The sequence below is a fragment of the Ovis canadensis genome, chromosome 16 (genome assembly GCF_042477335.2).
Source record: "Ovis canadensis isolate MfBH-ARS-UI-01 breed Bighorn chromosome 16, ARS-UI_OviCan_v2, whole genome shotgun sequence".
Taxonomy (NCBI): domain Eukaryota; kingdom Metazoa; phylum Chordata; class Mammalia; order Artiodactyla; family Bovidae; genus Ovis; species Ovis canadensis.
The window spans coordinates 46,058,409-46,081,199 of NC_091260.1; the positions used below are offsets into that span (position 1 = coordinate 46,058,409).

Below are 22,791 nucleotides of genomic sequence, written 5' to 3' on the forward strand. Positions count from 1 at the left end.
GCTTTTCAGCTTTATGTTCCTTTAAAAGAGGTGAGAATGTTTCCTTTGATTAGAATCAAACTCTTGGGGGTCAGTAAATAATTCAGCATGATATAGATAGTCATGCTCTATATTTGGGCTCAGATGGAGGGGGATGTTAGTGAAGTTAGCTCTTGGACATGACTTGAGAAGTTGAGGGGACAGCTGTTGCACATCTGGGCACAGTCAGATCATTCTGGTCCTGTTGTGTCCAAGAGCTTTGCTCTATTCCAGTCTTGGAATCACTTTTCTTCCCCATCTTCTTGTCTGCCCTATTATACTGGGGCAGTGGCAGGCAGTGTTCTCAGAGATGACTTAACCTTTGGCAGAGTGGCACGTGAACACTTTTCTGTTGAGACCAGAAGCATCTCCTAGGTACCTCAAGCTCCTGAATAGACAGGTCACAAGAACTAAGCAGCTCAGTTTTGAGTTAGGTTATATTATTGCTTGTGTAGGGATTGGATGACCCTGAAGAACTTTTCTAGTTCTGAGTTTTTATTATGGGATGTAAGTGTTGGGAGAGGTCCTTCTAAGAGGACCTTTTCTGGTTATTAATAGAGATTTACTGAAGCAAGGGCAGAAAGATGAAGCAGAGAGAGAGAGAAAGGTTGAAAGAAGAGATTCAGGCTCAGTGACATTAAGGAATTAGGTGGAACCTCTCTTTTTAGATTATTCATTGATTTTTAAGAAATATTTGAGAAGCATCTCCTGCTTCATTCCCTCCAAGCAGTATTTCTTCATATTTATTCTACAGTGTTTCGGTCCAGTGACTTACAGTGGCATTGGGTTCTGACAGGTGCATCCCAGGAACCCCTTTCTTCTTTACTCCTATTAGCATTTAATAGGGGCTTGTGAAGGGACTGGGTCTGGTGGGAGACAGGGATAGTTATGTAATAATAGGCAATAGAGTAGTGCATTGTCTGTGGACAATTTCAAAACAATAATAAAGTGAAAAGTTGGTCTGCTTTTCATTATCCCCACGCAAGGGCAAATCTGAACAATGTTAGTGACGAAACACTTGTCTTTGTAGGTTGACAGTTCCCATTGTGTCCCCCCATACCCCTGTTGTTGCTGTGTTTTGGTTAAGGGACACTTAGTTCTGTATGAAATAGAGAAGGTATAGACCTCTGTCTTCACCATGATTTCCGCTCTTAGAAATCTAATAGCCTTTTCTTTCTTTTGTTTTCCCTGTGTCTGTGTGTGTGTAGGCAAGGAAACAGTTACTGTTCTTCCAGGAGCCTCTTATTTCTCCAGCGATGAATCATTTGCGATGATTAGAGGGTATGTAATAATGGAGCTCCTCATGTTTCCCACGGTGTGGAATGAGCTGAGTCATCCCTGAGTCTGTTAACAAGACTCCGAAAGATAACCACCTCTCCCAGCCGGAAAATGATCATGGACTTGCTTGGCTGCACCAAGATGTGAAATTATTCACATTGAATGTTGGCAGTTGGAACATGCAGCCTGCGATTATTAAAAGAACCTTCAAAGTGGAATATGTGTCTGTGTGCCAACTAAACTGAAGTAAACGTTTTTGAGGCTCTTTCTGAGGAGCCTAACATTTTCTACAAACTGTGTTTTCATTTTCTAGCTAGTGTTTGCCTTCAAATCGAGCCCCATTTTCCCTTACCAAAGGAAACAAACTCACTGTGTACACCTGTTTTTAATTTGCTTTTGGAGACAATATAGGCTATAATTTTTAAAAAGAACTCTTAATAGTTATTTTTCTACATTAGCTTGAAGCCAGTCTATTTGGAAATCAAGTGTTGGGTGGAGGAAAGCAAATATATTTGGGGGCAGGGGGAGTAGGATTATTTAATTGCTGGCAATTTCAAGCAAAAGGGACATAAAACATGGAAGTTTGCTTTATATTTCTTCTCTGTCTTTCTCAGGGGACATGTCAATCTAACAATGCTAGGAGCCATGCAGGTTTCCAAATATGGTGACCTAGCTAACTGGATGATACCTGTAAGTAGGCATGTTTTCTTCTGAATTATGCCTGGGTTAGAATAACTGTTTCTGAAGTATTAATATTAAGAAGAATCTTGTCAGATTGCAATGAGTACAAATATAATTGTTACAAACGTAGATATTGTAATATGTATTTCTTATTTCAAATTTTAATAAAAATCAAATTTCTAATTCTCCTGAAAAATATTTAGCTTTGCCAGTTTACTATGTAATTGGAACTAAAAATAGATAAGATCAGAGTCAAAGCATAATTTTCCCTAGAAAAACAGAGAACTTCCTCAGAAGGTAAAAAATATGGGTTAATTATACTCTGATAAAAGTAAGAAATACAGATATTTATTATAACTAAGCTTTATAACTAGAAAGAGTAATTAATATGTTCACTAATTTTATGTTAATTGTATTCTTTTCTTATTCACAGTGGGTAAAATCCTCTCTTGATTAGTCATGTGACCCTATGAGTAATCAATCACATTGTCTTCTATTACCGAATACAAAACCTGTGATATTTAAACATGTCTGTGAAATGCAAACAGTTTTCATTTACTAACGATCTAAATCAAGGAAGAAACCTCTTGAAATTAGCTTTGGAAAAAAGACTATAATCAGTTGATTTATGAGTGTAGTTCTTTACATTCCAGAGTGTGGTTCTTTATATGTGTAGGCAAACAATGAGTGTCCATGATTATGAGCTCATTTTTTTCAGGTTACTCTTTTAATGTGTATCTTTAAAGGTTTCTGTGTGTTTCTCTGAAGCTTGAGCTAAAAAATATTTTGTTTAACTGAGGTTGGTGTTCTATAATGAAAGGTGTTTTTCTTTTTTTTTTTAAATTTCTTAGTTTTTCCTGCTCATTTTTTGAGGAGGGTGAATTAATGTAGTTGATAACAATGGTAGAGATTGTATTAGTTTAGCTTTTTTGAACTATGATCTCTTGAAACATTATTTTAAAATTTCAGTTATTATTACAGCTCAGGTTCTCAAACTTGGTTGCATATTGGAAGCACCTGGGAATTTTTAAAAATGGTGATGCCTCTGGCCCATCATTAATTTCCAGTTTAATCTGGAATATAACCTGGGAACTGGTCATTTTAAAAGCAATCCTATATGGTGATGATATGTAACCACATTTGAAAATCAAGTTTGAGTGTATTAAAGAATGATCATCAATCATATTTAAAATATAAAGGGAAAATATCATTGACCCATTAATAGTAAGAACACTTAGCAAATTATGAATTATATTGTTATTCTGAATTAGCCATAGTTATAAGAGTTGGCAACTTTTGGAGGCTTTGAAGAAATCAGGGGGTCTCCTGAGCATTATACAGTAAGTCAGATTGATACTTTATAGGAATGTTTGGGTAGAAAGAGTGTATTTCAAATTTTAGAACAATGCTAATAGAGGGTAGTAGAAGGAGCATAAAATAGCAAGCCCTGAGTTTTAGCCCTGACTCTAAGGTTATAATACATATCATAGAGCTTGACACAGTATATGCTAGATAAATGGGTTGTTATTATTTGATAAGTTAAGAAGGAGAAGTTGGAGATGCCTGGCAGAGGATGGAAGAGGATTGGTTACTGTGAACAGAAGCAAGAGAGTTCAAAGTAGAGTCTATTTCTCTGGACTATTAGTGAGTTTTAAAATCACAGAAACAAGTCCAACATATTTTTGCTTTCAGGGAACCTGGGCATCTTTAACAAGCTACTATACAATTTGTTTTTATTATGATTTAGCACACAGTGAGACTAGAAGCTCTCATGGTGAGAGTATGCATTATGTAGTTGTCATTTGTAGGAAAGATTTTCCAACATGTATCATGGTTTTATATATCCTATGAAGATTGCTGTGAATGATTAAAACATCAGTGTTTGTTACACTTTGTAATTTTCCTAATATAGTTTGGAGATCATGCTTTTGCAAAGGACTGGATCTAGTGGAGCAGCAATAGAGAACTCTGGAGTTCTGAAGGGGTGTGGAGAAAAATTAAGCTTAAAAAGTGTTCTTGTGTCTGGTTCCACTCTTTTGGTCATGGAAGTTAGTAGTGTCTTTTCTGAATGAGCATTTCTTTTGTTCTTTTAGAATTTTACTGACGGCTGTGCTGGGTCTTGATTGCTGCGCAGGCTTTTCTCTAGTTGTGGTGAGCGCTACTCTCTAGTTGCAGTGGATGGGTTTTTCATTGCGGTGACTTTTCTTGTTGGAAAGAACGGTCTCTAGGCTCACAGGCTTCAGTGGCTGCAGCTCTCCGCCTCTAGAGTGCTTGCCCAGTAGTTGTGGTGCATGGGCTCAGTTGCTCCACAGCAGGTGAGGTCTTCCCAGATCAGGGATTGAATCCCTGTCTCCTGCATTGGCAGGCAGATTCTTTACCCCTCAGCCACCAAGGAAGCCCTCTTTTGTTCTTTTAGTAATTGATAATCACTTCTGGGACTCTTTGTATGTGATACATGGTATATATTTTGCTTCCTTTGGATTCAAGATAGCTTAAGAGTCAAGACCATGAGCTTTAATTTGGAAGAAATCTGATTTGAATTTCAGCTCTACCCCTTAAAAATTACACAATCTGGAGTACATGTTTTTGTTAGGATTAAATGAAAATGAAAAGTGGAGACTCAAAGCACTCCATAAATAGTGGCTATTATTTTTAACTTCTTCATTTACTATTGCTTAACATTGAGAGGGAATATTTGCCTCAAAAAACACTGGTGTAAGAAAGACTATTTTACAGTAACTGTAAAACCTGTGTATCCAAATTCATATTCAAGTACCAGATCTGAGGACACATTTCTTGTTTTTATTGGTTATGGATAACAGCCTAGCCTCCTTATGTAGTTTCAGTGAGCTATCTATTTCTGTTTGCCCTAAAGATTTATGTTGATTTATAAAATTTAGATATATTTTTATTGCAAGACCTGGCAGTCAAGGCGCTGAAGGGTTCAGCTTTATTATATCATTTTTCATTTACTTTTATTTTTTTACTGAGTTTTTAATAATCTTTCAATGGCTATAAAGTCTTGAGTTTCTCTGCACCGTATCATCTCCATCAATCATTACAGTGTCAGATTGTAATAAACTTTAAGCTTTTAAGGCAAGAAAATGGTGTGGATGCTATTTGTCTTATCCTCTAATAGCTTCTTAGTATGCAGCATGGGTCCTGTTTTCACAGATTTTTGAAAATTCTGCCCTGAGCATACAAAGAGAGAAAATGTGACAGAACAGTGATTGGCTCTTTCTAGTTCCTTGATGATGGTAACCCTAGGCAAGCTGCAGAAATATGAGAAGATGTGTAGTCTGTTGACTCTCCATCCAGAGCTGGATGGCTCTTCTAATGCTTATTTCTATGAAACAGCTGCTATAGATGATAGACTTGTGAGGGGAACTAGATGTGTATGACCTACTATGGAAGCTGATTATTAAAGGCATGCAATAGCTGCCCTCTGGACAAGTTGCTGTATCTGAGCTGAACGTAACAGCCGAGGACCTGCTCCTTCTACATGGGGAGAACAGAAATGAGGGATTCTTGGGACAAACACGAATAGGATGTTTAGGTGTTTGTTTTTCCCTCATATATTTCATTTCTTAGTGCATTTTAGAAGATTAAGCACAAATCAACGTCATATTCATGTGTGCTATATGTATGAGTGCATAACATTGATTTGGTCTCTTAGATATGATGCCTGTTTTAAATAAGCTAATTCTCTAGTCTTCCTACTTGTACAGCTGAGGGGAAGGGCTTGTGCTCAACATTTAATCTCATGGTTTAGATGCATGAAGTATAGCCCATATATTAAACTGTAGGTACAGATACAGAAATATAAAGATTATTCTGTGGATAGATACAAACACAGATCTAGATAGTTGTTTTAAGATATTGGTGTCTTGTCCATTCGTCCCAATGCTCAGGCAGCTGCAAACCATGGGCAAGGAAAGAGGACAGGTGGGAAATATGTGTACTGTAACAATTATTCAGTAGTACTTTTGCTCCATCAGTTTAATGTAATAGAAACTACAGAACTTTGGGGTTAGATATACCTGTTCTTAAGTACTGAAGTGAAAGTGTTAATCTCTCAGTCATGTCAGTCGCTCAGTCGTGTCCAATTCTTTGTGACCCCATGGACTGTAAGCTGGGCTTCCCAGGGGGCACCAGTGGTAAAGAACTCGCCTGCCAGTGCAAAACCTGCATCGCATGTAGGTTTGATCCCTGGGTCGGGAAGATACCCTGGGAGGAAGGCATGGCAACTCACTCCAGTATTTGCCTAGAGAATTCCATGGACAGAAGAGCCTGGCAGGCTACAGTCCATAGGGTCAAAGAGAGTCGGACACGACTGAAGTGACTTAGGATGCACACAGAGACTGCAGCCCACCAGGCTCCTCTGTCTATGGAATTGTCTAAGCAAGAGTACTGAAGTGGGTTGCCAGTCCCTTCTCCAGGGGTTCTTTCTGACCCAGGGAGTGAACCTAGATCTCCCTTATTGCAGGCAGATTCTTTACCATCTGAGCCACCAGGGAAGCCTTGCTTAATAACTGGTTCTGTCATCACAGATGATACTGTGAAAGTGCTGGACTCAATATGCCAGCAAATTTGGAAAACTCAGCAGTGGCCACAAGATTGGAAAAGGTCAGTTTTCATTCCAATCCCAAAGAAAGGCAATGCCAAAGAATGCTCAAACTACCACACAGTTTGCACTCATCTCACATGCTGCTAAAGTAATGCTCAAAATTCTCCAAGGCAGGCTTCAGCAATACGTGAACCATGAACTTCCTGATGTTCAAGCTGGTTTTAGAAAAGGCAGAGGAATCAGAGATCAAATTGCCAACATCTGCTGGATCATGGAAAAAGCCGGAGAGTTCCAGAAAAACATCTATTTCTGCTTTATTGACTATGTCAAAGCCTTTGACTGTGTGGATCACAAGAAACTGTGGAAAATTCTGAAAGAGATGGGAATACCAGACCACCTAACCTGCCTCTTGAGAAATCTGTATGCAGGCCAGGAAGCAACAGTTAGAACTGGACATGGGACAACATACTGGTTCCAAATAGGAAAAGGAGAACGCCAAGGGTGTATATTGTCACCCTGCTTATTTAACTTCTATGCAGAGTACATCATGAGAAACGCTGGACTGGAAGAAGCACAAGCTGGAATCAAGATTGCCGGGAGAAATATCAATAACCTCAGATATGCAGATGACACCACCCTTAATGGCAGAAAGTGAAGAGGAGCTAAAAAGCCTCTTGATGAAAGTGAAGAGTGAAAAAGTTGGCCTAAAGCTCAACATTCAGAAAAATAAGATCATGGCATCTGGTCCCATCACTTCATGGGAAATAGATGGGGAAACAGTGGAAACAGTGTCAGACTTTATTTTTTTGGGCTCCAGAATCACTGCAGATGGTGACTGCAGCCATGAAATTGAAAGATGCTTACTCCTTGGAAGAAAAGTTATGAGCAACCTAGATAACATATTGAAAAGCAGAGACATTACTTTGCCAGCAAAGGTCTGTCTAGTCAAGGCTATGGTTTTTCCAGTGGTCATGTATGGATGTGAGTGAGTGGTCATGTATGGACTGTGAAGATAGCTGAGTGTCGAAGAATTGATGGTTTTGAAGTGTAGTGTTGGAGGAGACTCTTGAGAGTCCCTTGGACTGCAAGGAGATCCAGCCAGTCCATTCTAAAGGAGATCAGCCCTGGGTGTTCTTTGAAAGGAATGATGCTAAAGCTGAAACTCTAATACTTTGGTCACCTCATGCGAAGAGTTGACTCATTGGAAAAGACTCTGATGCTGGGAGGGATTCGGGGCAGGAGAAGGGGACGACAGAGGATGAAATGGCTGGATGGCATCACTGACTCGATGGACATGAGTCTGAGTGACCTCCAGGAGTTGGTGATGGACAGGGAGGCCTGGCGTGCTGCGATTCATGGGGTCGCAAAGATTCGGACATGACTGAGAGACTGAACTGAAGTGAACTGAACAAATTAGGTTAACCTTGATATATTCATTTATAAAATAATAACATTTAACTCATATGCTTGCTTTGGGGATTTAGTTAGCTCATTCATTCAAAAATATCTATTAGATGTGTATTAAGGGCCATGCTCTGAATTTCTCTCTAAGCACTGTATGAGTAACAGCCCACAAATTTTTGTCTATTTTGTTTTATTATTATTCTCTTCAGGATCTTTTAAATCTCTTTTGTGGTTTTTTTCCCATGACCTATTGGTTACTTAAAAGTATGTCATTTAATTTCAAAATATTTGGTGATTTTCCACAAAACTTTGTGCTAGTTTCTAGTTTAATTCTCTTGAAGTCAGAGTACATACTTTAAGTTTGAGATGTATGTGCAGCCTAGACTATAATTTATCTTTTTGACTGTTCCGTCTGTTTCCATTCTTGAAAAGAATGTGTATTCTGCTCTTGTTGGCTAGAGCGTTCTATAACTGTCAATTAGGTCAAGTAGGCTGATGGTGTGGTTCATGCCTACTGTGCCTTTCAATCAGTTACTGAGAGAAGAACATTGAAATCTTGAGTTATAATTGTACGTTTGTATAATTCTCCTTTCAGTTATATCACTTTTTACTTCATATATTTTAGAGCTCCATTGTAGTAGTACTTAAGATTGTCATATTCTTTTAACAAATTGACCTTTTTAAAATGTTATGTTTTTCTTTATCTCTGATAATATTTCTTATTCTGAAGCTGACTGTCTTAATATTAATATGATCACTCTGCATGGTATATCTTTTCCCATTCTTCTACCTATAACCTGTCTTTACATTTAAGTGAGTTTTTGCAGTTAACATATATAGTTAGATTTTGTTTTTTTTATCCAGTCTTGACTTATTTTCTTATATATATTTTAGTGGGTCTCTCAAGGTTTGCAGTACAGGCCATCTTTTATTTATCACAGTCTATTTCAAGTTATATCACTTTATATATAATGAAAGAACCATACAGCTATAAACTTATATTCTATGTTATCTTATTTGCTATTTAGTCATATGTTTTATTCTGCATGTGTTATAAATCCATGGTGCATGCATGTGTGCTAAGTCACTTCAGTTTTGTCCAGCTTTTGCAATTCTGTAGACTGTAGCCCGCCAGGCTCCTCTGTCCATGGGGATTCTCAAGGCAAGAATACTGGAGTGGGTTGCCATGCCCTCCTCCAGGAGAAGTTCCCAACCCAGGGATTGAACCTGTGTCTCTTATGTCCTCTGCTTTGACAGGCAGATTCTTTATTACTAGTGCCACCTGGGAAGCCCCATAAATCCATGGTACTTTGTTACTATTTTGCTCTAAACAGTCAAGTCTCTTTTAAAGAGATTGAAAGTGAGAAAAATATTGTTTATAATTTATGTATATAAATTATGTATTTTATCTATTTTCCCTGTATATTTGCTCTTTCCTTCAGTTTTCCTTTACATCAATTCAGAATGCCATCTGATCTTATTGTCTGTCTGCTGGAAGGACATCCTTTGATATTTTTTTTAATGCAAGTCTTACAGATGTTATTCAGGTTGATTCTTTCAGTATTTGCTTTAAAAAAATTTTTTTAATTTATGTAAAATTTGCTCTTAAACTCTTTGAGATTAGTTGACAGCAGCCTTTAGTTTCAGTCTGATTAGCTCCACTACTCATACTGTTTCTTTCTGAGGACACTACCTGATGTCCATGGCATTTCCCCTTTGACTAGTGGGAATGTGAATTATTCTCAGTCCTGTGTGAATTCTGGACATTTTTCACCTAATACTTCTAGTGATTCTTCCTCAGGCCTCGGATAATCTTTTCTTGTAATATATACACATCATTACTCTGGTAAACCACTTGAGTTCACCTTTTGCAAATCTTCTAAGCTCTCTCTCTGTAAAGCATGCTCCCCTCTGGTATTTTGAGATCTCAAGTCAAATTCTAGTTGATCAGAGATCTCAACCCAAATGAGGCAGCTGGACTTCTGATTTCCCCTCCTTGCTGCAGGCTGGAAACTCTCTAGACAGTAGCCTGGGCAGTTGCGGGCCCATCTCTCATTGGCTTTCTTTTTCTCAGAGATCACAGTCCTGTACTGCCTGCTCTCTGATGTCTGAAAGATGCTTTTTCTATTTTTTTCTGTATTTCTTTTTAAAAAAGTATTTATTTGTATTTATTTGGCTGTTTGGGGTCTTAATTGCACAACATGTTATCTTTAGTTGTGGTATGTGGGCTTAGTTGCTCCGTGCCATGTAGGATCTTAGTTCCCTGACCAAGAATTGATCCCGTGTCCCCTGCACTGCAAGGTAGATTATATTTTCTTTTTAATTAATTAGTTTATTTTAATTGGAGGATAATTACAATATTGTGATGGTTTTTGCCATACATCAGCATGAATCAGCTATGGGTGTACATGTGTCCACCCCATCCTGAACCCCCCCCCCCTTACACCTCCCTCCCCACCCTATCCCTCTGGATTGTCCCAGAGCACTGACTTTGAATGCCCTGCTTTATGCATTGAACTTGCATGGGTCATCTGTTGTACATATGACAATGTACATGTTTCAATGCTGTTCTGTCAAATCATCCCACCCTTGCCTTCTCCCACTGAGTCCAAAAGTCTGTTCCTAACATCTGTGTGTCTTTTGCTGCCCAGCATGTAGGTTGTTGTTACCCTCTTCCTAAGTTCCATATATATGCATTTATATACAGTACTTGTCTTTTTCTTTCTGACTTCTCTCTGTATAACAGGCTCCAGTTTCATCCACCTGATTAGAACTGATTCAAATGCATTCCTTTTTATAGCTGAGCAATATTCCATTGTGTATATGTATCACAACTTCCTTATCCACTGATCTGCTGATGGACATCTAGGTGGCTTCCATGTCCTAGCTATTGTAAATACTCCTGCAGTGAACATTGGGGTACATGTGTCTCTTTCGATTCTGGTTTCCTTGGAGTGTATGCCCAGCAGTGGGATTCCTGGTCATAAAGAAGTTCTGTTCCTAGTTTTTTAAGGAATCTTCACACTGTTCTCCATAGTGGCTGTACCAGTTTGCATTCCCACCAACAGTGAAAGTTGAGAAGGCACTGGTGACCCACTGCAGTACTCTTGCCTGGAAAATCCCATGGAATGAGGAGCCTGGTGGGCTGCCATCTATGGGGTCGCACAGAGTCAGACATGACTGACATAACTTAGCAGCAGCAACAGTGTAAGAGGGTTCCCTTTCTCCACAACCTCTCCAGCATTTATTCTTTGTAGACTTTTTTTTTTGTAGATGATGGCCCTTCTGACCAGCATGAAATGATACCTCATTTACATTTCTCTAATAGTGAGTGACGTTGAGCATCTTTTCTTGTATTTATTACCATATGTATATCTTCTTTGGAGAAGAGTGTGTTTAGGTCTTTTGCCCACTTTTTGATCAGGTTGGTTGTTTTTCTGGTGTTGAGATGCATGGGCTGCTTTGTATATTTTGGAGATTAATTCTTTGTCAGGTGTTTCACTTGCTATTATTTTCTCCCAGCAAGGTGGGTTCTAAACCACTGGACCACCAGGGAAGTCCCTATCTGATTTTCTAATTGTTTAAAACCATTAATTATATTTTTGAACTTTGGTCTTTATATAGTTCTTAGATGATTTTCCTAGTGTGAATCCCTAGTAATAGAACATCATGGTCAATTTTTAGGGTTTTTGAAACTTACTGAATTCTTGTCAAAAGACTGTCTCAATTTACACTCATACTGTTTTCACTCTATCATCAACACTGGTATCAGTTTTTATTTGTTTTTCTTGTTATTCTAATCTGTTATTTGCATTTCTTTAAAAACTGCATCCTTGACTATTTAAAGAGCAGGCAATGTCTTATTTTCTGAAGGGGCACTTAATCCTTTTTTTTGTTGTTGTTCTGGAGGCCTTCCTTTTGGCTTTTAGTGTTTATTATATCTTATCAAATATTGTTTCCAGTACTGCTGTCTTTGATCATTTGAAAAAGCAGTATTGATGCTGACTATTCTCTGTTGTGAATGTGTCTTAAGAGACCAGCTGTAACAAGCAAGCGTGTGTGAACATGTGTGTTTGTGTTTTGTTTCCGATATGTTGAACAAGTCTTACACTTGGGATGAAATCAAAGCACAGCAATTTTTATCTCCTGTGGTGCTTTTAACTTTATTCAGTTGGGAAGCTTTCCCTCTGTGTCAGCTCATTCTCAGATAATAAACTTTCAGTGGGTCACTTTAATTCCCAAACTCAGTAGTGAGTCTAAAATTAAAGGATCCAGTTCAGACTGGTGGCTCAAATGGTAAAGAGTCCACCTGCTCTGCAGGAGACCCAGGTTCAGTCTCTGGATTGGGAAGATCCCCTGGAAAGGAAAATGGCTCTAGTTTTCTTGCCTGGGAAATCCCATGGACAGACTAGCCTGGCAAGCTATAGTCCATGGTGTTACAAAGAATCAGACACAGCTGAGCAACTAAACACACACAGTACAAACTAGTGAACTTTGCTTCAGTATACATTCAAAAGTAATGTATTTCCTTTAACCACTGCTTCCCGGCTATGGGCAGAACAGGCTGCCTGCATTTGGGGAAGGTTGCTTAGTGTTCTTTTGCTTTTTCTCTCCACTCACTTTGTCCACCAACTCAGTTTGGCACTGCAGGGTCAAAGTTCAGGAGAAAGGGAAGGTGAGGAAGAAGGTCGGGAAAGTTCTTATATGGCTGTTGACACTAATGCTGTGAACTGCCTCCGTGCTCTCTGGTCCTTTCAGATATTTAGAGCTGATCCCTTTCTCTATGTGGTTGGGCTGGGGTTTTGGGGACCCCCTTCTGGGCTCCTTCTGTAGTGTCTGTCCTGATGAATGATGGCTGGATGCTTTCCCAGAAGCTCCTGGTTTTCCTATTGTCCACTTCACACATACATTCTCAGTGATAGGACCCTCACTTCCTTCCATGGCATCTTGTTGAGAAAATATTAAAGCATCTTCATGCTGGCCCTCTCCTACATGGCCCACATCTGGGAAGCACCCACACATTTCTTGTCCACCTCCAGGAATAGTGTAGCTACTTTGCCAGAATGGTAGCTTCTACTTCCTAAGGTAGAAGTCAGACATGCCATTCCCTGGTTGCATCCTGGCTCTTCTCCAAAGGGAATGATGCTCTCCTGTTGTCATCCTGGCTCTTAAGATGTTGATTTAGGGGTAGACAAACACTTGCCCCTCTTTTTGGTTGCTGGGATGGACCATTCTTCAAGCCCTGTATAGAGAATCCTCTGCTGTGGCCTATACTCTGCTCCTTAATCTTGCCAGTGGGTCCAAAAATCATAGAACTTGTTTTTGACCATTTTCTCTGAAAATTCTGTTACTGAACATCTGTCTCACATGCTGATATCTCATAGCTGTCACAGTTGAACATCAGTCAAAAGTGAGACAAAAAAAGTCCCACGCTAGCATTTGGTTTCTACCACTTTGGCTTGTGGCCCTGCTGTGTCCTTGGCTGTCATTATTTCTCCCTTGTAAGCTCATGTTCAGCTAAGTCTCCATATATGTGGGAGTGTCCTCTATCTATGGTTCCTGTATACCAGGGTGATCCCCCCAGTTTATTCTGTTCCTAGCTCCCCTGGATAGAATAGAGGACCATGGCAGAACCTAGCCAAGCCCTTCTCATCCTACCAGGGAATAAAACGTACATTGACCCCATGGATAGAACTTCACTTCCTGTGCTGATTAGAGACACATTTAATATCCGCAAAATTTCTGAGACCAAAGAATTTCTTTTTGTTCTGCAATTTAACAAATGAGCATACATTAAAAAAAAAAGACAACCTAGGATTAGTGAAATTTATGAATTTAGGGTGTTATTAGGAACATAAACTGTTTATTATTGTTCTTCACTTGGACACTATATTTGGTTATCCAAAAATACTTTAATCTATGACTGTCTGGAAAACATTATGTTGAAAACTAGTCTTTAGTTTTTACTCACAGTCAATATTTTTCAGATTAAAAATATTTATTGACTAACATATTGACATACGAATTTTATAACAAAAATTCCTCTTACTTGGAGGATCCTATGGATGATCAAAAGCTGTGTGTGTGTCAGCCCACCAGACTTGTTTATCAGTGGGATTTCCCAGATAAGAATACTGGAGTGGGTTGCCACTTCCTTCCTCCAGGGTATTTTCCCAACCCAGGGATTGAATCCATATCTCCTGCCTTGGCAGGTGGACTGTTTACCCCTGAGTTACCAGGGAAGCCACAACTAAGGTATAAATCTACTATTTTTACTAGAAGCTCTTTGGTTCATGCCATTGGCCAGGTTCTGTGCTGTTTATTTGTATGTTTATTGTCACTTAATCCTTGTAACTCTGTGAGTTAAATATAATAGTCCCTGTTGTTATAGATGAAGAGACTCAGGCCAGGAGAGTTAACTTTTCAAGTTTACCTGTGTTGCAAGTTGTGCAGTGGGGATTTAGTCACAGTATTGTTTGCTTTTACATACTTTGCATTCTGCCACAAGTTTCTTTGTTCCTTTTTTTGGATGTATTTTACTAATGCCTTTTGTGATGAGACAGAACTACCTGCAAAATAAATAAATATAGCATTTCTGTAAACTTGAGAAAGAAATCTCGGTTTCATTGTGTGGGGTAGCATGTGTGCATACTAAGTTGCTTCAGTCATGTCCGACTCTTCGTGAACCTATGGACTGCAGCCTGGCAGGCTCCTCTGTCCATGGGATTTTCCAGGCAAGAATACTGAAACGGGTAGCCATTCCCTTCTCCAGGGAATCTTCCTGACCCAGGGATTGTACCTACATCTCTTATGTCTCCTGTATTGGCAGGTGAGTTCCTTACCACTGGTGCCACCTGGGAAGCCCAGGTGTGGGGTATAGGCTATTACAATTGGAAGGATACATGCTGTATGTGTAATACTAGTTCAAGCTGCAGGCATTGGAAGGTGCTGGATTGACCATTTGCATATTCTTTCTTCTGCATATTATCTTTCAAGTCCTCACTTGAATTCTAAAGTCTCCACTGCCTAATCACAGTAATTAACATCAGACTCATGTATGAAGTATTTTATCCATTATCTACCCATTTTGTTTTTTATAATCTACCAACTGAAGCATTCTTTGAAAGAGTTCTTGTCCTCTACTAGGATTTTTATAATTTTAGCTTTCGATATTTCTTAAATGGAAAACATTGAGACATAATTATAGAAATATGGGAATCAATGCAAAGGGGAATCCTAAACGGAGGTTTAAAAAGAAAAAGATTAAATGTAAGCTTAGGACGGAACAATAGCGGATTCATTAGCAAGTTAACTCACTCAGCCTAGGTCCCCACCAGTGTTAATCTTTTAAGTAAGCAAAATAACATGAGAATATGAAATAGATTTTTCTTTTTGAAATATTTCAATTTTCAGTAATCTTAAAAGAGACTTTGTCTTTTGATTGCTATCTGAGTCTGTTTTTGCTCTGAAGGAAAGGAAATATTTTCCTCCTTTGTATGTTGCATATGATGTGTTTGTGAACAACTGCTTGGTTCTAAGAACTCTGTTCACTGGAACTCAGATATATTCATCAGACACTGAAAGAAAGGTAAGCTAGACATCTGATTGGTTCCAAGCCATGATGCTACTTGGCCTCCTAGCAGCTCTGTATGAATTTGATCATACTTTCCACCTCCTCAGTATTGGAAGGCAGAAGTCTATGCATGAAACGGGAGTTTGGACCTTTTTATTAAAATAGTATCTGTCCCCTTACTCCTTCTTTATAAAGAGACTAAGCAATGCATGAGTTTGTTATTTTCAGTTATTATCCCTTTCGTTAAAGATGGTTAGTATGACTGCAGCAGCCTCCTCTCATTAAAGAGCCCACTTAAAAGAAGGGGAGGAAACATTAAAAATGATAGATGAGGTCTCCTAGAAACCCATTATTAGTAATTTCATAAATAATGGTGCTTCTGATATGACTTAGCGGGGAATGAAGCCAAAGGGCTGAAGACAATGTGACCCTGCAGCTAAAGACTAATGAATCTTGAAGACTAAATGTTACTGAATGACTGAATTTAGCATTTCCAGTTGGTGAAAGCTTTACTTTTTACTTTACTCCTTTGCTTTAGAGATAATTTTTGACTAGAACTTTTATTGTCAAAAAAGTTTTATTAGGGAAAATGTCAAATGTGTACAAAAATAGAACACTAATGCTTAGGCAGTTGTCTATTCATGGCTAGTCTTATTTCATTTATACTCCTATTCACCTCTGCCCTCCCCAAATTGTTTTGAGGCAGATCTCATCGTCATATCATCCTATCAATAAACTTTTTAGCATTATTTCGGAAAGATAAAGGTTCCTTTTATAAACCACAATTCTGTATTCCCTTAACAATAAGCGATTAAGGATGCAATTCCTTAATATCGTCCGTCGATACAGCACCCTCCTTCTACTAATGGAGAACCTGAATTCAAAGAAATGAGATGGTTTGACCCAGGTCACAGAACTAGGCAGCAGCTCAGCCGGTACTATAATGCATCACTCCAGCCTTGTAGTCTTAGAGGGATGGCACTTCCACTGTAAGAGGAAGAGTTTACTCTTAAAATGTAACATCTCACGTAAAAAGCCTTCCGTTTTCCTTTTAAGTACACTCAGAAGAAGCTCTGCGTCTCTGTGAAGTCACTTAACCTTTTAGACCTCAGCTCTTTATTTTTAAAATGGGATGAATGCAATAGGTTGTATTTTATACAACTTCTTGTGTTTTATACCTACTTTCTTTGGTTTTATGTGTTGTATTAAGGACTGTGGATAGAGTGGTGAGCAAACGTCTTCAGGAAGAATCTTTTTCCTGGAGTGCACTAAGCATTAAATATGTTGATTTAGGAAGGACTGATAGTTTTACAGTAGTAAAGTTTCTTTGTCCAGGAGTGTGGGCTACTTTGTCATTGGTCTTGTTTTATCTCTTGCATTACTCCTAATTATTTTTAAGTGTTTGTCAATGTATTGAGCTAGATATTCCCTTTCAACTTCTAATCTATTTATTTTATTTGCTATCATGATTCTTTTAGAATTCTCTTAGATATTCTACATATCTCTTTTATCTGCAAATAATAATCATTTTTCTTTTCTAAGAGCCTGCCACATTTATTTTCTTTAACGTATTATCCCAAACAAATATGAGGAAGTCAATAGTGATTGAGGACTCTCTTGATTTTGATGAGATTTTATTTAAACTTTTTGCTTATAATACTACGCTTGCTGTTTGTAATTGTTGTTCTAGAAGTTTATATTGTTCTAGAAGTTTCTGATTGCTTTTAAACTTAATGGCTGTTGAATTTTATCCAATGTGTTTTTAATCTGTTGATTTACACATGGCTATTGTTCAGTCACTCGGTTGTATTCAACTCTTTGCGACCCCATGGACTGTGCAGCACACTGGACTTCCCTGTCCTTCACTATCTCCCAGAACTTCCTTAAACTCATGACCTTTGAGTCGGTAATGCCATCCAACCATCTCATCCTCTGTCATCCCCTTCTCCTCCTGCCTTCAATCTTTCCCAGCATCAGGGTCTTTTCTTATGAGTGGGCTCTGTGCATCAGGTGGCCAAAATATTGGAGCTTCAACTTCAGCATCAGTCCTTCCAAAGAAAATTCAGGATTGATTTCCTTTAGGATGGACTGGTTTGATCTCCTTGCAGTCCAACAGACTCTCAAGAGTCTTCTCCAACACCACAGTTCAAAAGCATCAGTTCTTTGGCACTCAGCCTTCTTTATGGTCCAACTCTCACATCCATATATGACTGCTAGAAAAACCATAGCTTTGCCTAGGAGGACCTTTGTAGGTAAAGGGATGTCTCTTCTTTTTAATATACTATCTAGGGTTTCCCCGGTGGCCCAGTTGGTAAAGGATCTGCCTGCAATGAGGGAGACCTGGGTTCAATCCCTGGGTTGGGAAGATCCCCTGGAGGAGGGCATGGCAATCCGCTCCAGTACTTTTGCCTGGAGAATCCCCATGGACAGAGGAGCCTGCTGGGCTATAGTCCATGGGGTTGCAAAGAGTCGGACATGACTGAGTGACTAAGCTCACACACAGGTTTGTCACAGCTTTTCTTCCAAGTAGCGAGAATCTTATAATTTCATGGCTGCAGTTAGCATCCACAGTAATTTTGGAGCCCAAGAAAATAAAGTCTGTCACTCTTTCCATTATTTCTCTGTCTATTTGCCATCAAATGATGAGGCTGTATGCCATGATCTTCCTTTGAATATTGAGTTTTAAGCCAGCTTTTTCACTCTTCTCTTCTTCATTAAGAGACTGTTTAGTTCCTCTTTGCTTTCTGCCATAAGAGTAGTGTCATCTGCATATCTGAGATTATTGATATTTCTCCACGAAGTCTTAATTACAGTTTGTGCTTCATCCAGCCCATCATTTCACATAATGTATTCTGCCTATAAGTTAAATAAAAGCAGAATGGCAATACACAGTCTTGATGGACTTCTTTCCCAGTTTGGAGCCAGCCCATCGTTCCATGTCCGGTTCTGTTGCTTTTTTGACCTACATATAGGAGGCAGAAGACAGGTAAAGTGATCTCGTACTCCCATTTCTTTAAGAATTTCCCCCAGTTTGTTGTGATCCACACAGTCCAAGGCTTTAGAGTAGTCAATGAAACAGAAGTAGATGTTTTTATGGAATTTTCTTGCTCTTTCTATGATCCAGTGGATGTTGGCAATTTGATCTCTGGTTCCTCTGCCTTTTCTAAATCCAACTTGAACATCTGGAAGTTCTGTGTTCATGTACAGTTGAAGCCTGAAGTGAAGTGAAGTGAAGTCGCTCAGTCGTGTCCAACTCTTTGCGACCCCGTGGACTGTAGCCTACCAGGCTCCTCTGTCCATGGGATTTTCCAGGCAATAGTACTGGAGTGGATTGCCATTTCCTTCTCCAGGGGATCTTCCCAACCCAGGGCTTGAACCCGGGTCTCCCGCATTGTAGACAGATGCTTTGAAGCCTAGCGTGAAGAATTTTGAGCTTTACTTTGCTAGCGTGTGAAATGAGTGCAGTTGTGCGGTACTTTGAACATTCTTTGGCATTGCCTTTTTTGGGATTATTGGAATTTGTTAATGTTATATTTTAAATTGATAGGTGTTGAATCATTGTTACTCTTTTAATACAGATGATCAGTTTTTAACAATCTGCAAAAAAATTCTTTTGTTTATTGGTCTCCTCGTATTTTGTGACCTTTTTTGTGACAATCTTGTTAATGTATATTTTTCTTTATAGCATTTATTTCTTTTGGATTTTCAAATTTATTGGTCCAAAACAACATGTAATATTTTTGTATAATTTCTTTAATAGCTTAGGAATTTGTATCTGCTTTTTATTCCTAATTCTGTAGATGTTCATTTTCTCTCTTCTGTTTTCACCAGGCTTGTAAGAACTCTTAATTATTTTTAAATTAATAAAGTTTAAGAAGCATATGGTTTGTTAATTTTATTCTTTTTATTATTTATTCTCTGTGTTATACTAGTTTCTAGATTTATAAATTGCTTACTTAATTTTCAATCTTTCTGTTTTAATAATAAAAACTTTTAGGGCTTTCTCTTTCTTAGTACAATATTAATTGTATACTATAAACTTTAATGTGAAGTTTGTATTTTCATTAATTTCTAGGTCATTTGAAATCTTTTTCTTTTTATACTTTCATTGATTTCATTTTTGGCTGTGAGTTTTGTTTCTGTGTGGGCTTTTCTCTAGTTGTGGACAGTGGGGGCCACTCTCTAGTTGTGGCTTGCAGACTTCTCATGCGGTGGCTTCTCTTGTTGCAGAGTATAGGCTCTGGGCTCATGGGCTTCAGTAGTTGCAGCTCCTGGGCTCTAGACCACAGGCTCAGCAGTTGCGGTGCATGTACTTTGTTGCTTTATTGCATGTGGAATCTTCCCAGATCAGGGATTGTTCTTGTGTCTCCTGCATTGGCAGGCAAATTCTTTACCACTGAGCCACCAGAGAAGCCCCAGAATTTCAGTTTTAACTTCATTTTTGATTCAATAACTTCTTAGAAGAATTTTTTCCCTTCAACGATTTGGGAGGTATTCTTTATACTTTTTGAATTTACTAGGTTTTCTGTGTGGCCAAGTACTTGGTTTGTTTTTCTGAACTTCATATGGAAATAGAATAATTTTATATTAAATTCAGCCTATTACTTAATGTGGTCATATCCTTTATTTATTCACTAGTTCTTAAGGGCAGTATGTGGTTTAATAGAGAGCAAATAAGAGAATTCAAAAGACCTGAATTCTAGTTTTAACTTTGCTGCTAACAAATTGTGATCTTAAATGACTTTCTCTCTTTTGGTCTAATCCAGTTCTATCCAAAAAAACTTGCTGTCATTGTGTAAATGTTCTGCATATACTTTGTTCAATATGGTAGCACTAGTAACATGTTGCTTTTGAGCACTTGAAATGTGGCTAGTATTACTGAATAACTGAATTTTAAATTTTATTTAATTCAAATTTATATAGCCAAATATTGGACCGTGCAGGTATAATCTATTAAAGTCTTACACTCAATAAATCTCAAGGGAGCCTAACTATATAAATTTTATTTTAACTTTCAAACTGTAAATTTACATATTAGGTATTTCTAAAGATGCTGTGATATACTGGGAAATTTGAATGCTTAGAGAAATAAATAGTTGAGAAGTGGTAAAATTTCAAATGTTTCATACTCAGTCCAAGCTTCTAACATTAAAAAGATTGAGCCTTTGGTGATCTAAATTTGAAATACATTAAGTTATACTGAGGGTTAGCTTCTAAATGTCAGCCCTTAGGTGAAAATCACATTATTCAACTTACACTTAAGAACGTGTTTTATTTCTTTGTTAAAGGTTGGAAGACCCATAAAATCTATCATGTATTCTTTGTATTTTTTGTATTCTTTCCCTTAGGGCATTGAATCAAAAAGAAATCAAAACCTAAATTATGAATTACCTAGAAATTAATGAGAATAAAACTTTATATCAAAGCTTATAGAATACAATTAAAATTAGACTCAGAAAAAAGTTGAGAGCCATAAATACTTTTATTATTTGCAGATACTGTGAATTGACCCTTCTGGCTTTCTTGCTTGCATTCCTTACCAGTGTAATGTATACAGTGTGGCAATGTTAGGACTTCCGTTATCTGATCCTATTAGCCCTGGGATGTGTATTGCTAAGACCCTCAGGAGCAATACTAAATTAGATCATGATTATCATTGCAAAGAACTAGATAGAGAAGTTGACTTTTTTTGAGGAGGTCAGAAAATCCCGTGGACAGAGGAGCCTGGTGAGCTACAGTCCATGGGGTTGCTAAAGAGTCAGATACAACTTAGCGATTAAATGAAAACAAATATGATATGACAACATGTATCTTTAAACCCTAGAATTATCTTGATAAATATTCATTGCTGGAAGCATATGGGATTGAGACTGAGTGAATATCAGTTTCTCATCTCCCATCTTACTCTCTTTCCAGAACTTCAGTGACTAAATAGAATGCCAGGCAAAATCATTAACATTTTACATTTTAGCTCTTTCTCCTTTCTTTTCCCTCCTCAGTCAGTATGGTAGAATTTTCTTAAGTAAAAGGCAGATAGAGTTTTTGAGCTTTATTGTACCCAGTAATAAATTTAACATTTATTATACCCAATAATAAATATAACATTGCCCATTTATTGTTTGCTAACTCAAAGTAGATCATTTGTAATAATACTTTATTTATTGAGAATTAGTAGAGAATAGGATATTCCATTTATTTTTTTTCAGATTATCCAAATTTAGCTATGTGCTGTGCTTAGTTGCTCAGTCGTGTCCAACTCCTTGCGACCGTGTTGACTAACCTGTCTGGCACCTCTGTCCATGGGGATTCTTCAGGCAAGAATACTGGAGTGGGTTGCTCTGCCCTTCTCCAGAGGAGCTTCCCAACCCAGGGATAGAACCCAGGTCTCCCGCATTGCAGGCAGATTCTTCACCATCTGAGCCACCAGAGAAGCCCAAATTTGGCTATATAAGTACCAATTTCTAAGTATAATTTTGGATAGAAAACCAGATTACCAGTCTTGTTACAATTATGCATAAAAAACATAAGTATGTTTTGCACAAGGACTTGACACAGAGTCCTTTGCTTCCCTGGTGGCTCTGACAGTAAAGAATCTGCCTGCAGAGTGGGAGACCTGGGTCTGGAAGATCCCCTGGAGAAGGGAATGGGTACCTACTCTAGTGTTCTTGCCTGGAGAATCCCGTCAACAGAGGAGTCTGGCAGCTACAGTCGATGCGGTCACAAAGAGTCAGGCACAACTGAGCCAACTAACACTAACATAAGCTTAAACTCATACATAAGAGATTTGACATGTTTTATCCTTTCATTATCTGTTTCAGTGTTTATGGAATATTGTTATAACTTTGAACCCTAACAGAATTAGATAAGAGAATTCCTCATTGGAGAGTTCTTATCATGATTTGCATCTTATCGTTTATTTTTCAAAACACCGCCTTCTGGTGGGGATCCTGTACTTACCGAATAATAAAGGGCCAAAGAAGTACATATTAAAATGAAAAAAAAAAAAAAGCTTATCATCTATATAATCAGAACCTGAAAAGCTAATCCACAAACAATGTAGAACTAGCTCCCTTAAAATTGCAACATTTTTCTTACTACCAGAACATTATGAAAAATAAACTTATTACTCTGGCACTTAGAAACTTAATCAGCTAACATTTTCCATCCTGAATGTGACTTCTGCTCATAGTCATGTAGTTTTTAGGAAATTTAATTTTCTTAAATCATGGCTTTCAGGTTGGTGAAGGATACATGGTTTGTTTATAAGCAC

General features: G+C 38.1%; 1 protein-coding gene across 1 annotated transcript in view; it reads left to right on the forward strand.

Moving 5' to 3' along the window:
- The window catches only part of OXCT1 (3-oxoacid CoA-transferase 1), a 161,764-nt gene that overhangs the window by 84,315 nt on the left and 54,658 nt on the right, over positions 1–22,791 (forward strand). Inside the window, exons 12-13 of the mRNA XM_069556449.1 lie at positions 1,227–1,299; positions 1,911–1,986. Of these exons, the coding sequence (XP_069412550.1) occupies positions 1,227–1,299; positions 1,911–1,986 (149 nt within the window). The remainder of the gene's footprint in view (positions 1–1,226; positions 1,300–1,910; positions 1,987–22,791) is intronic.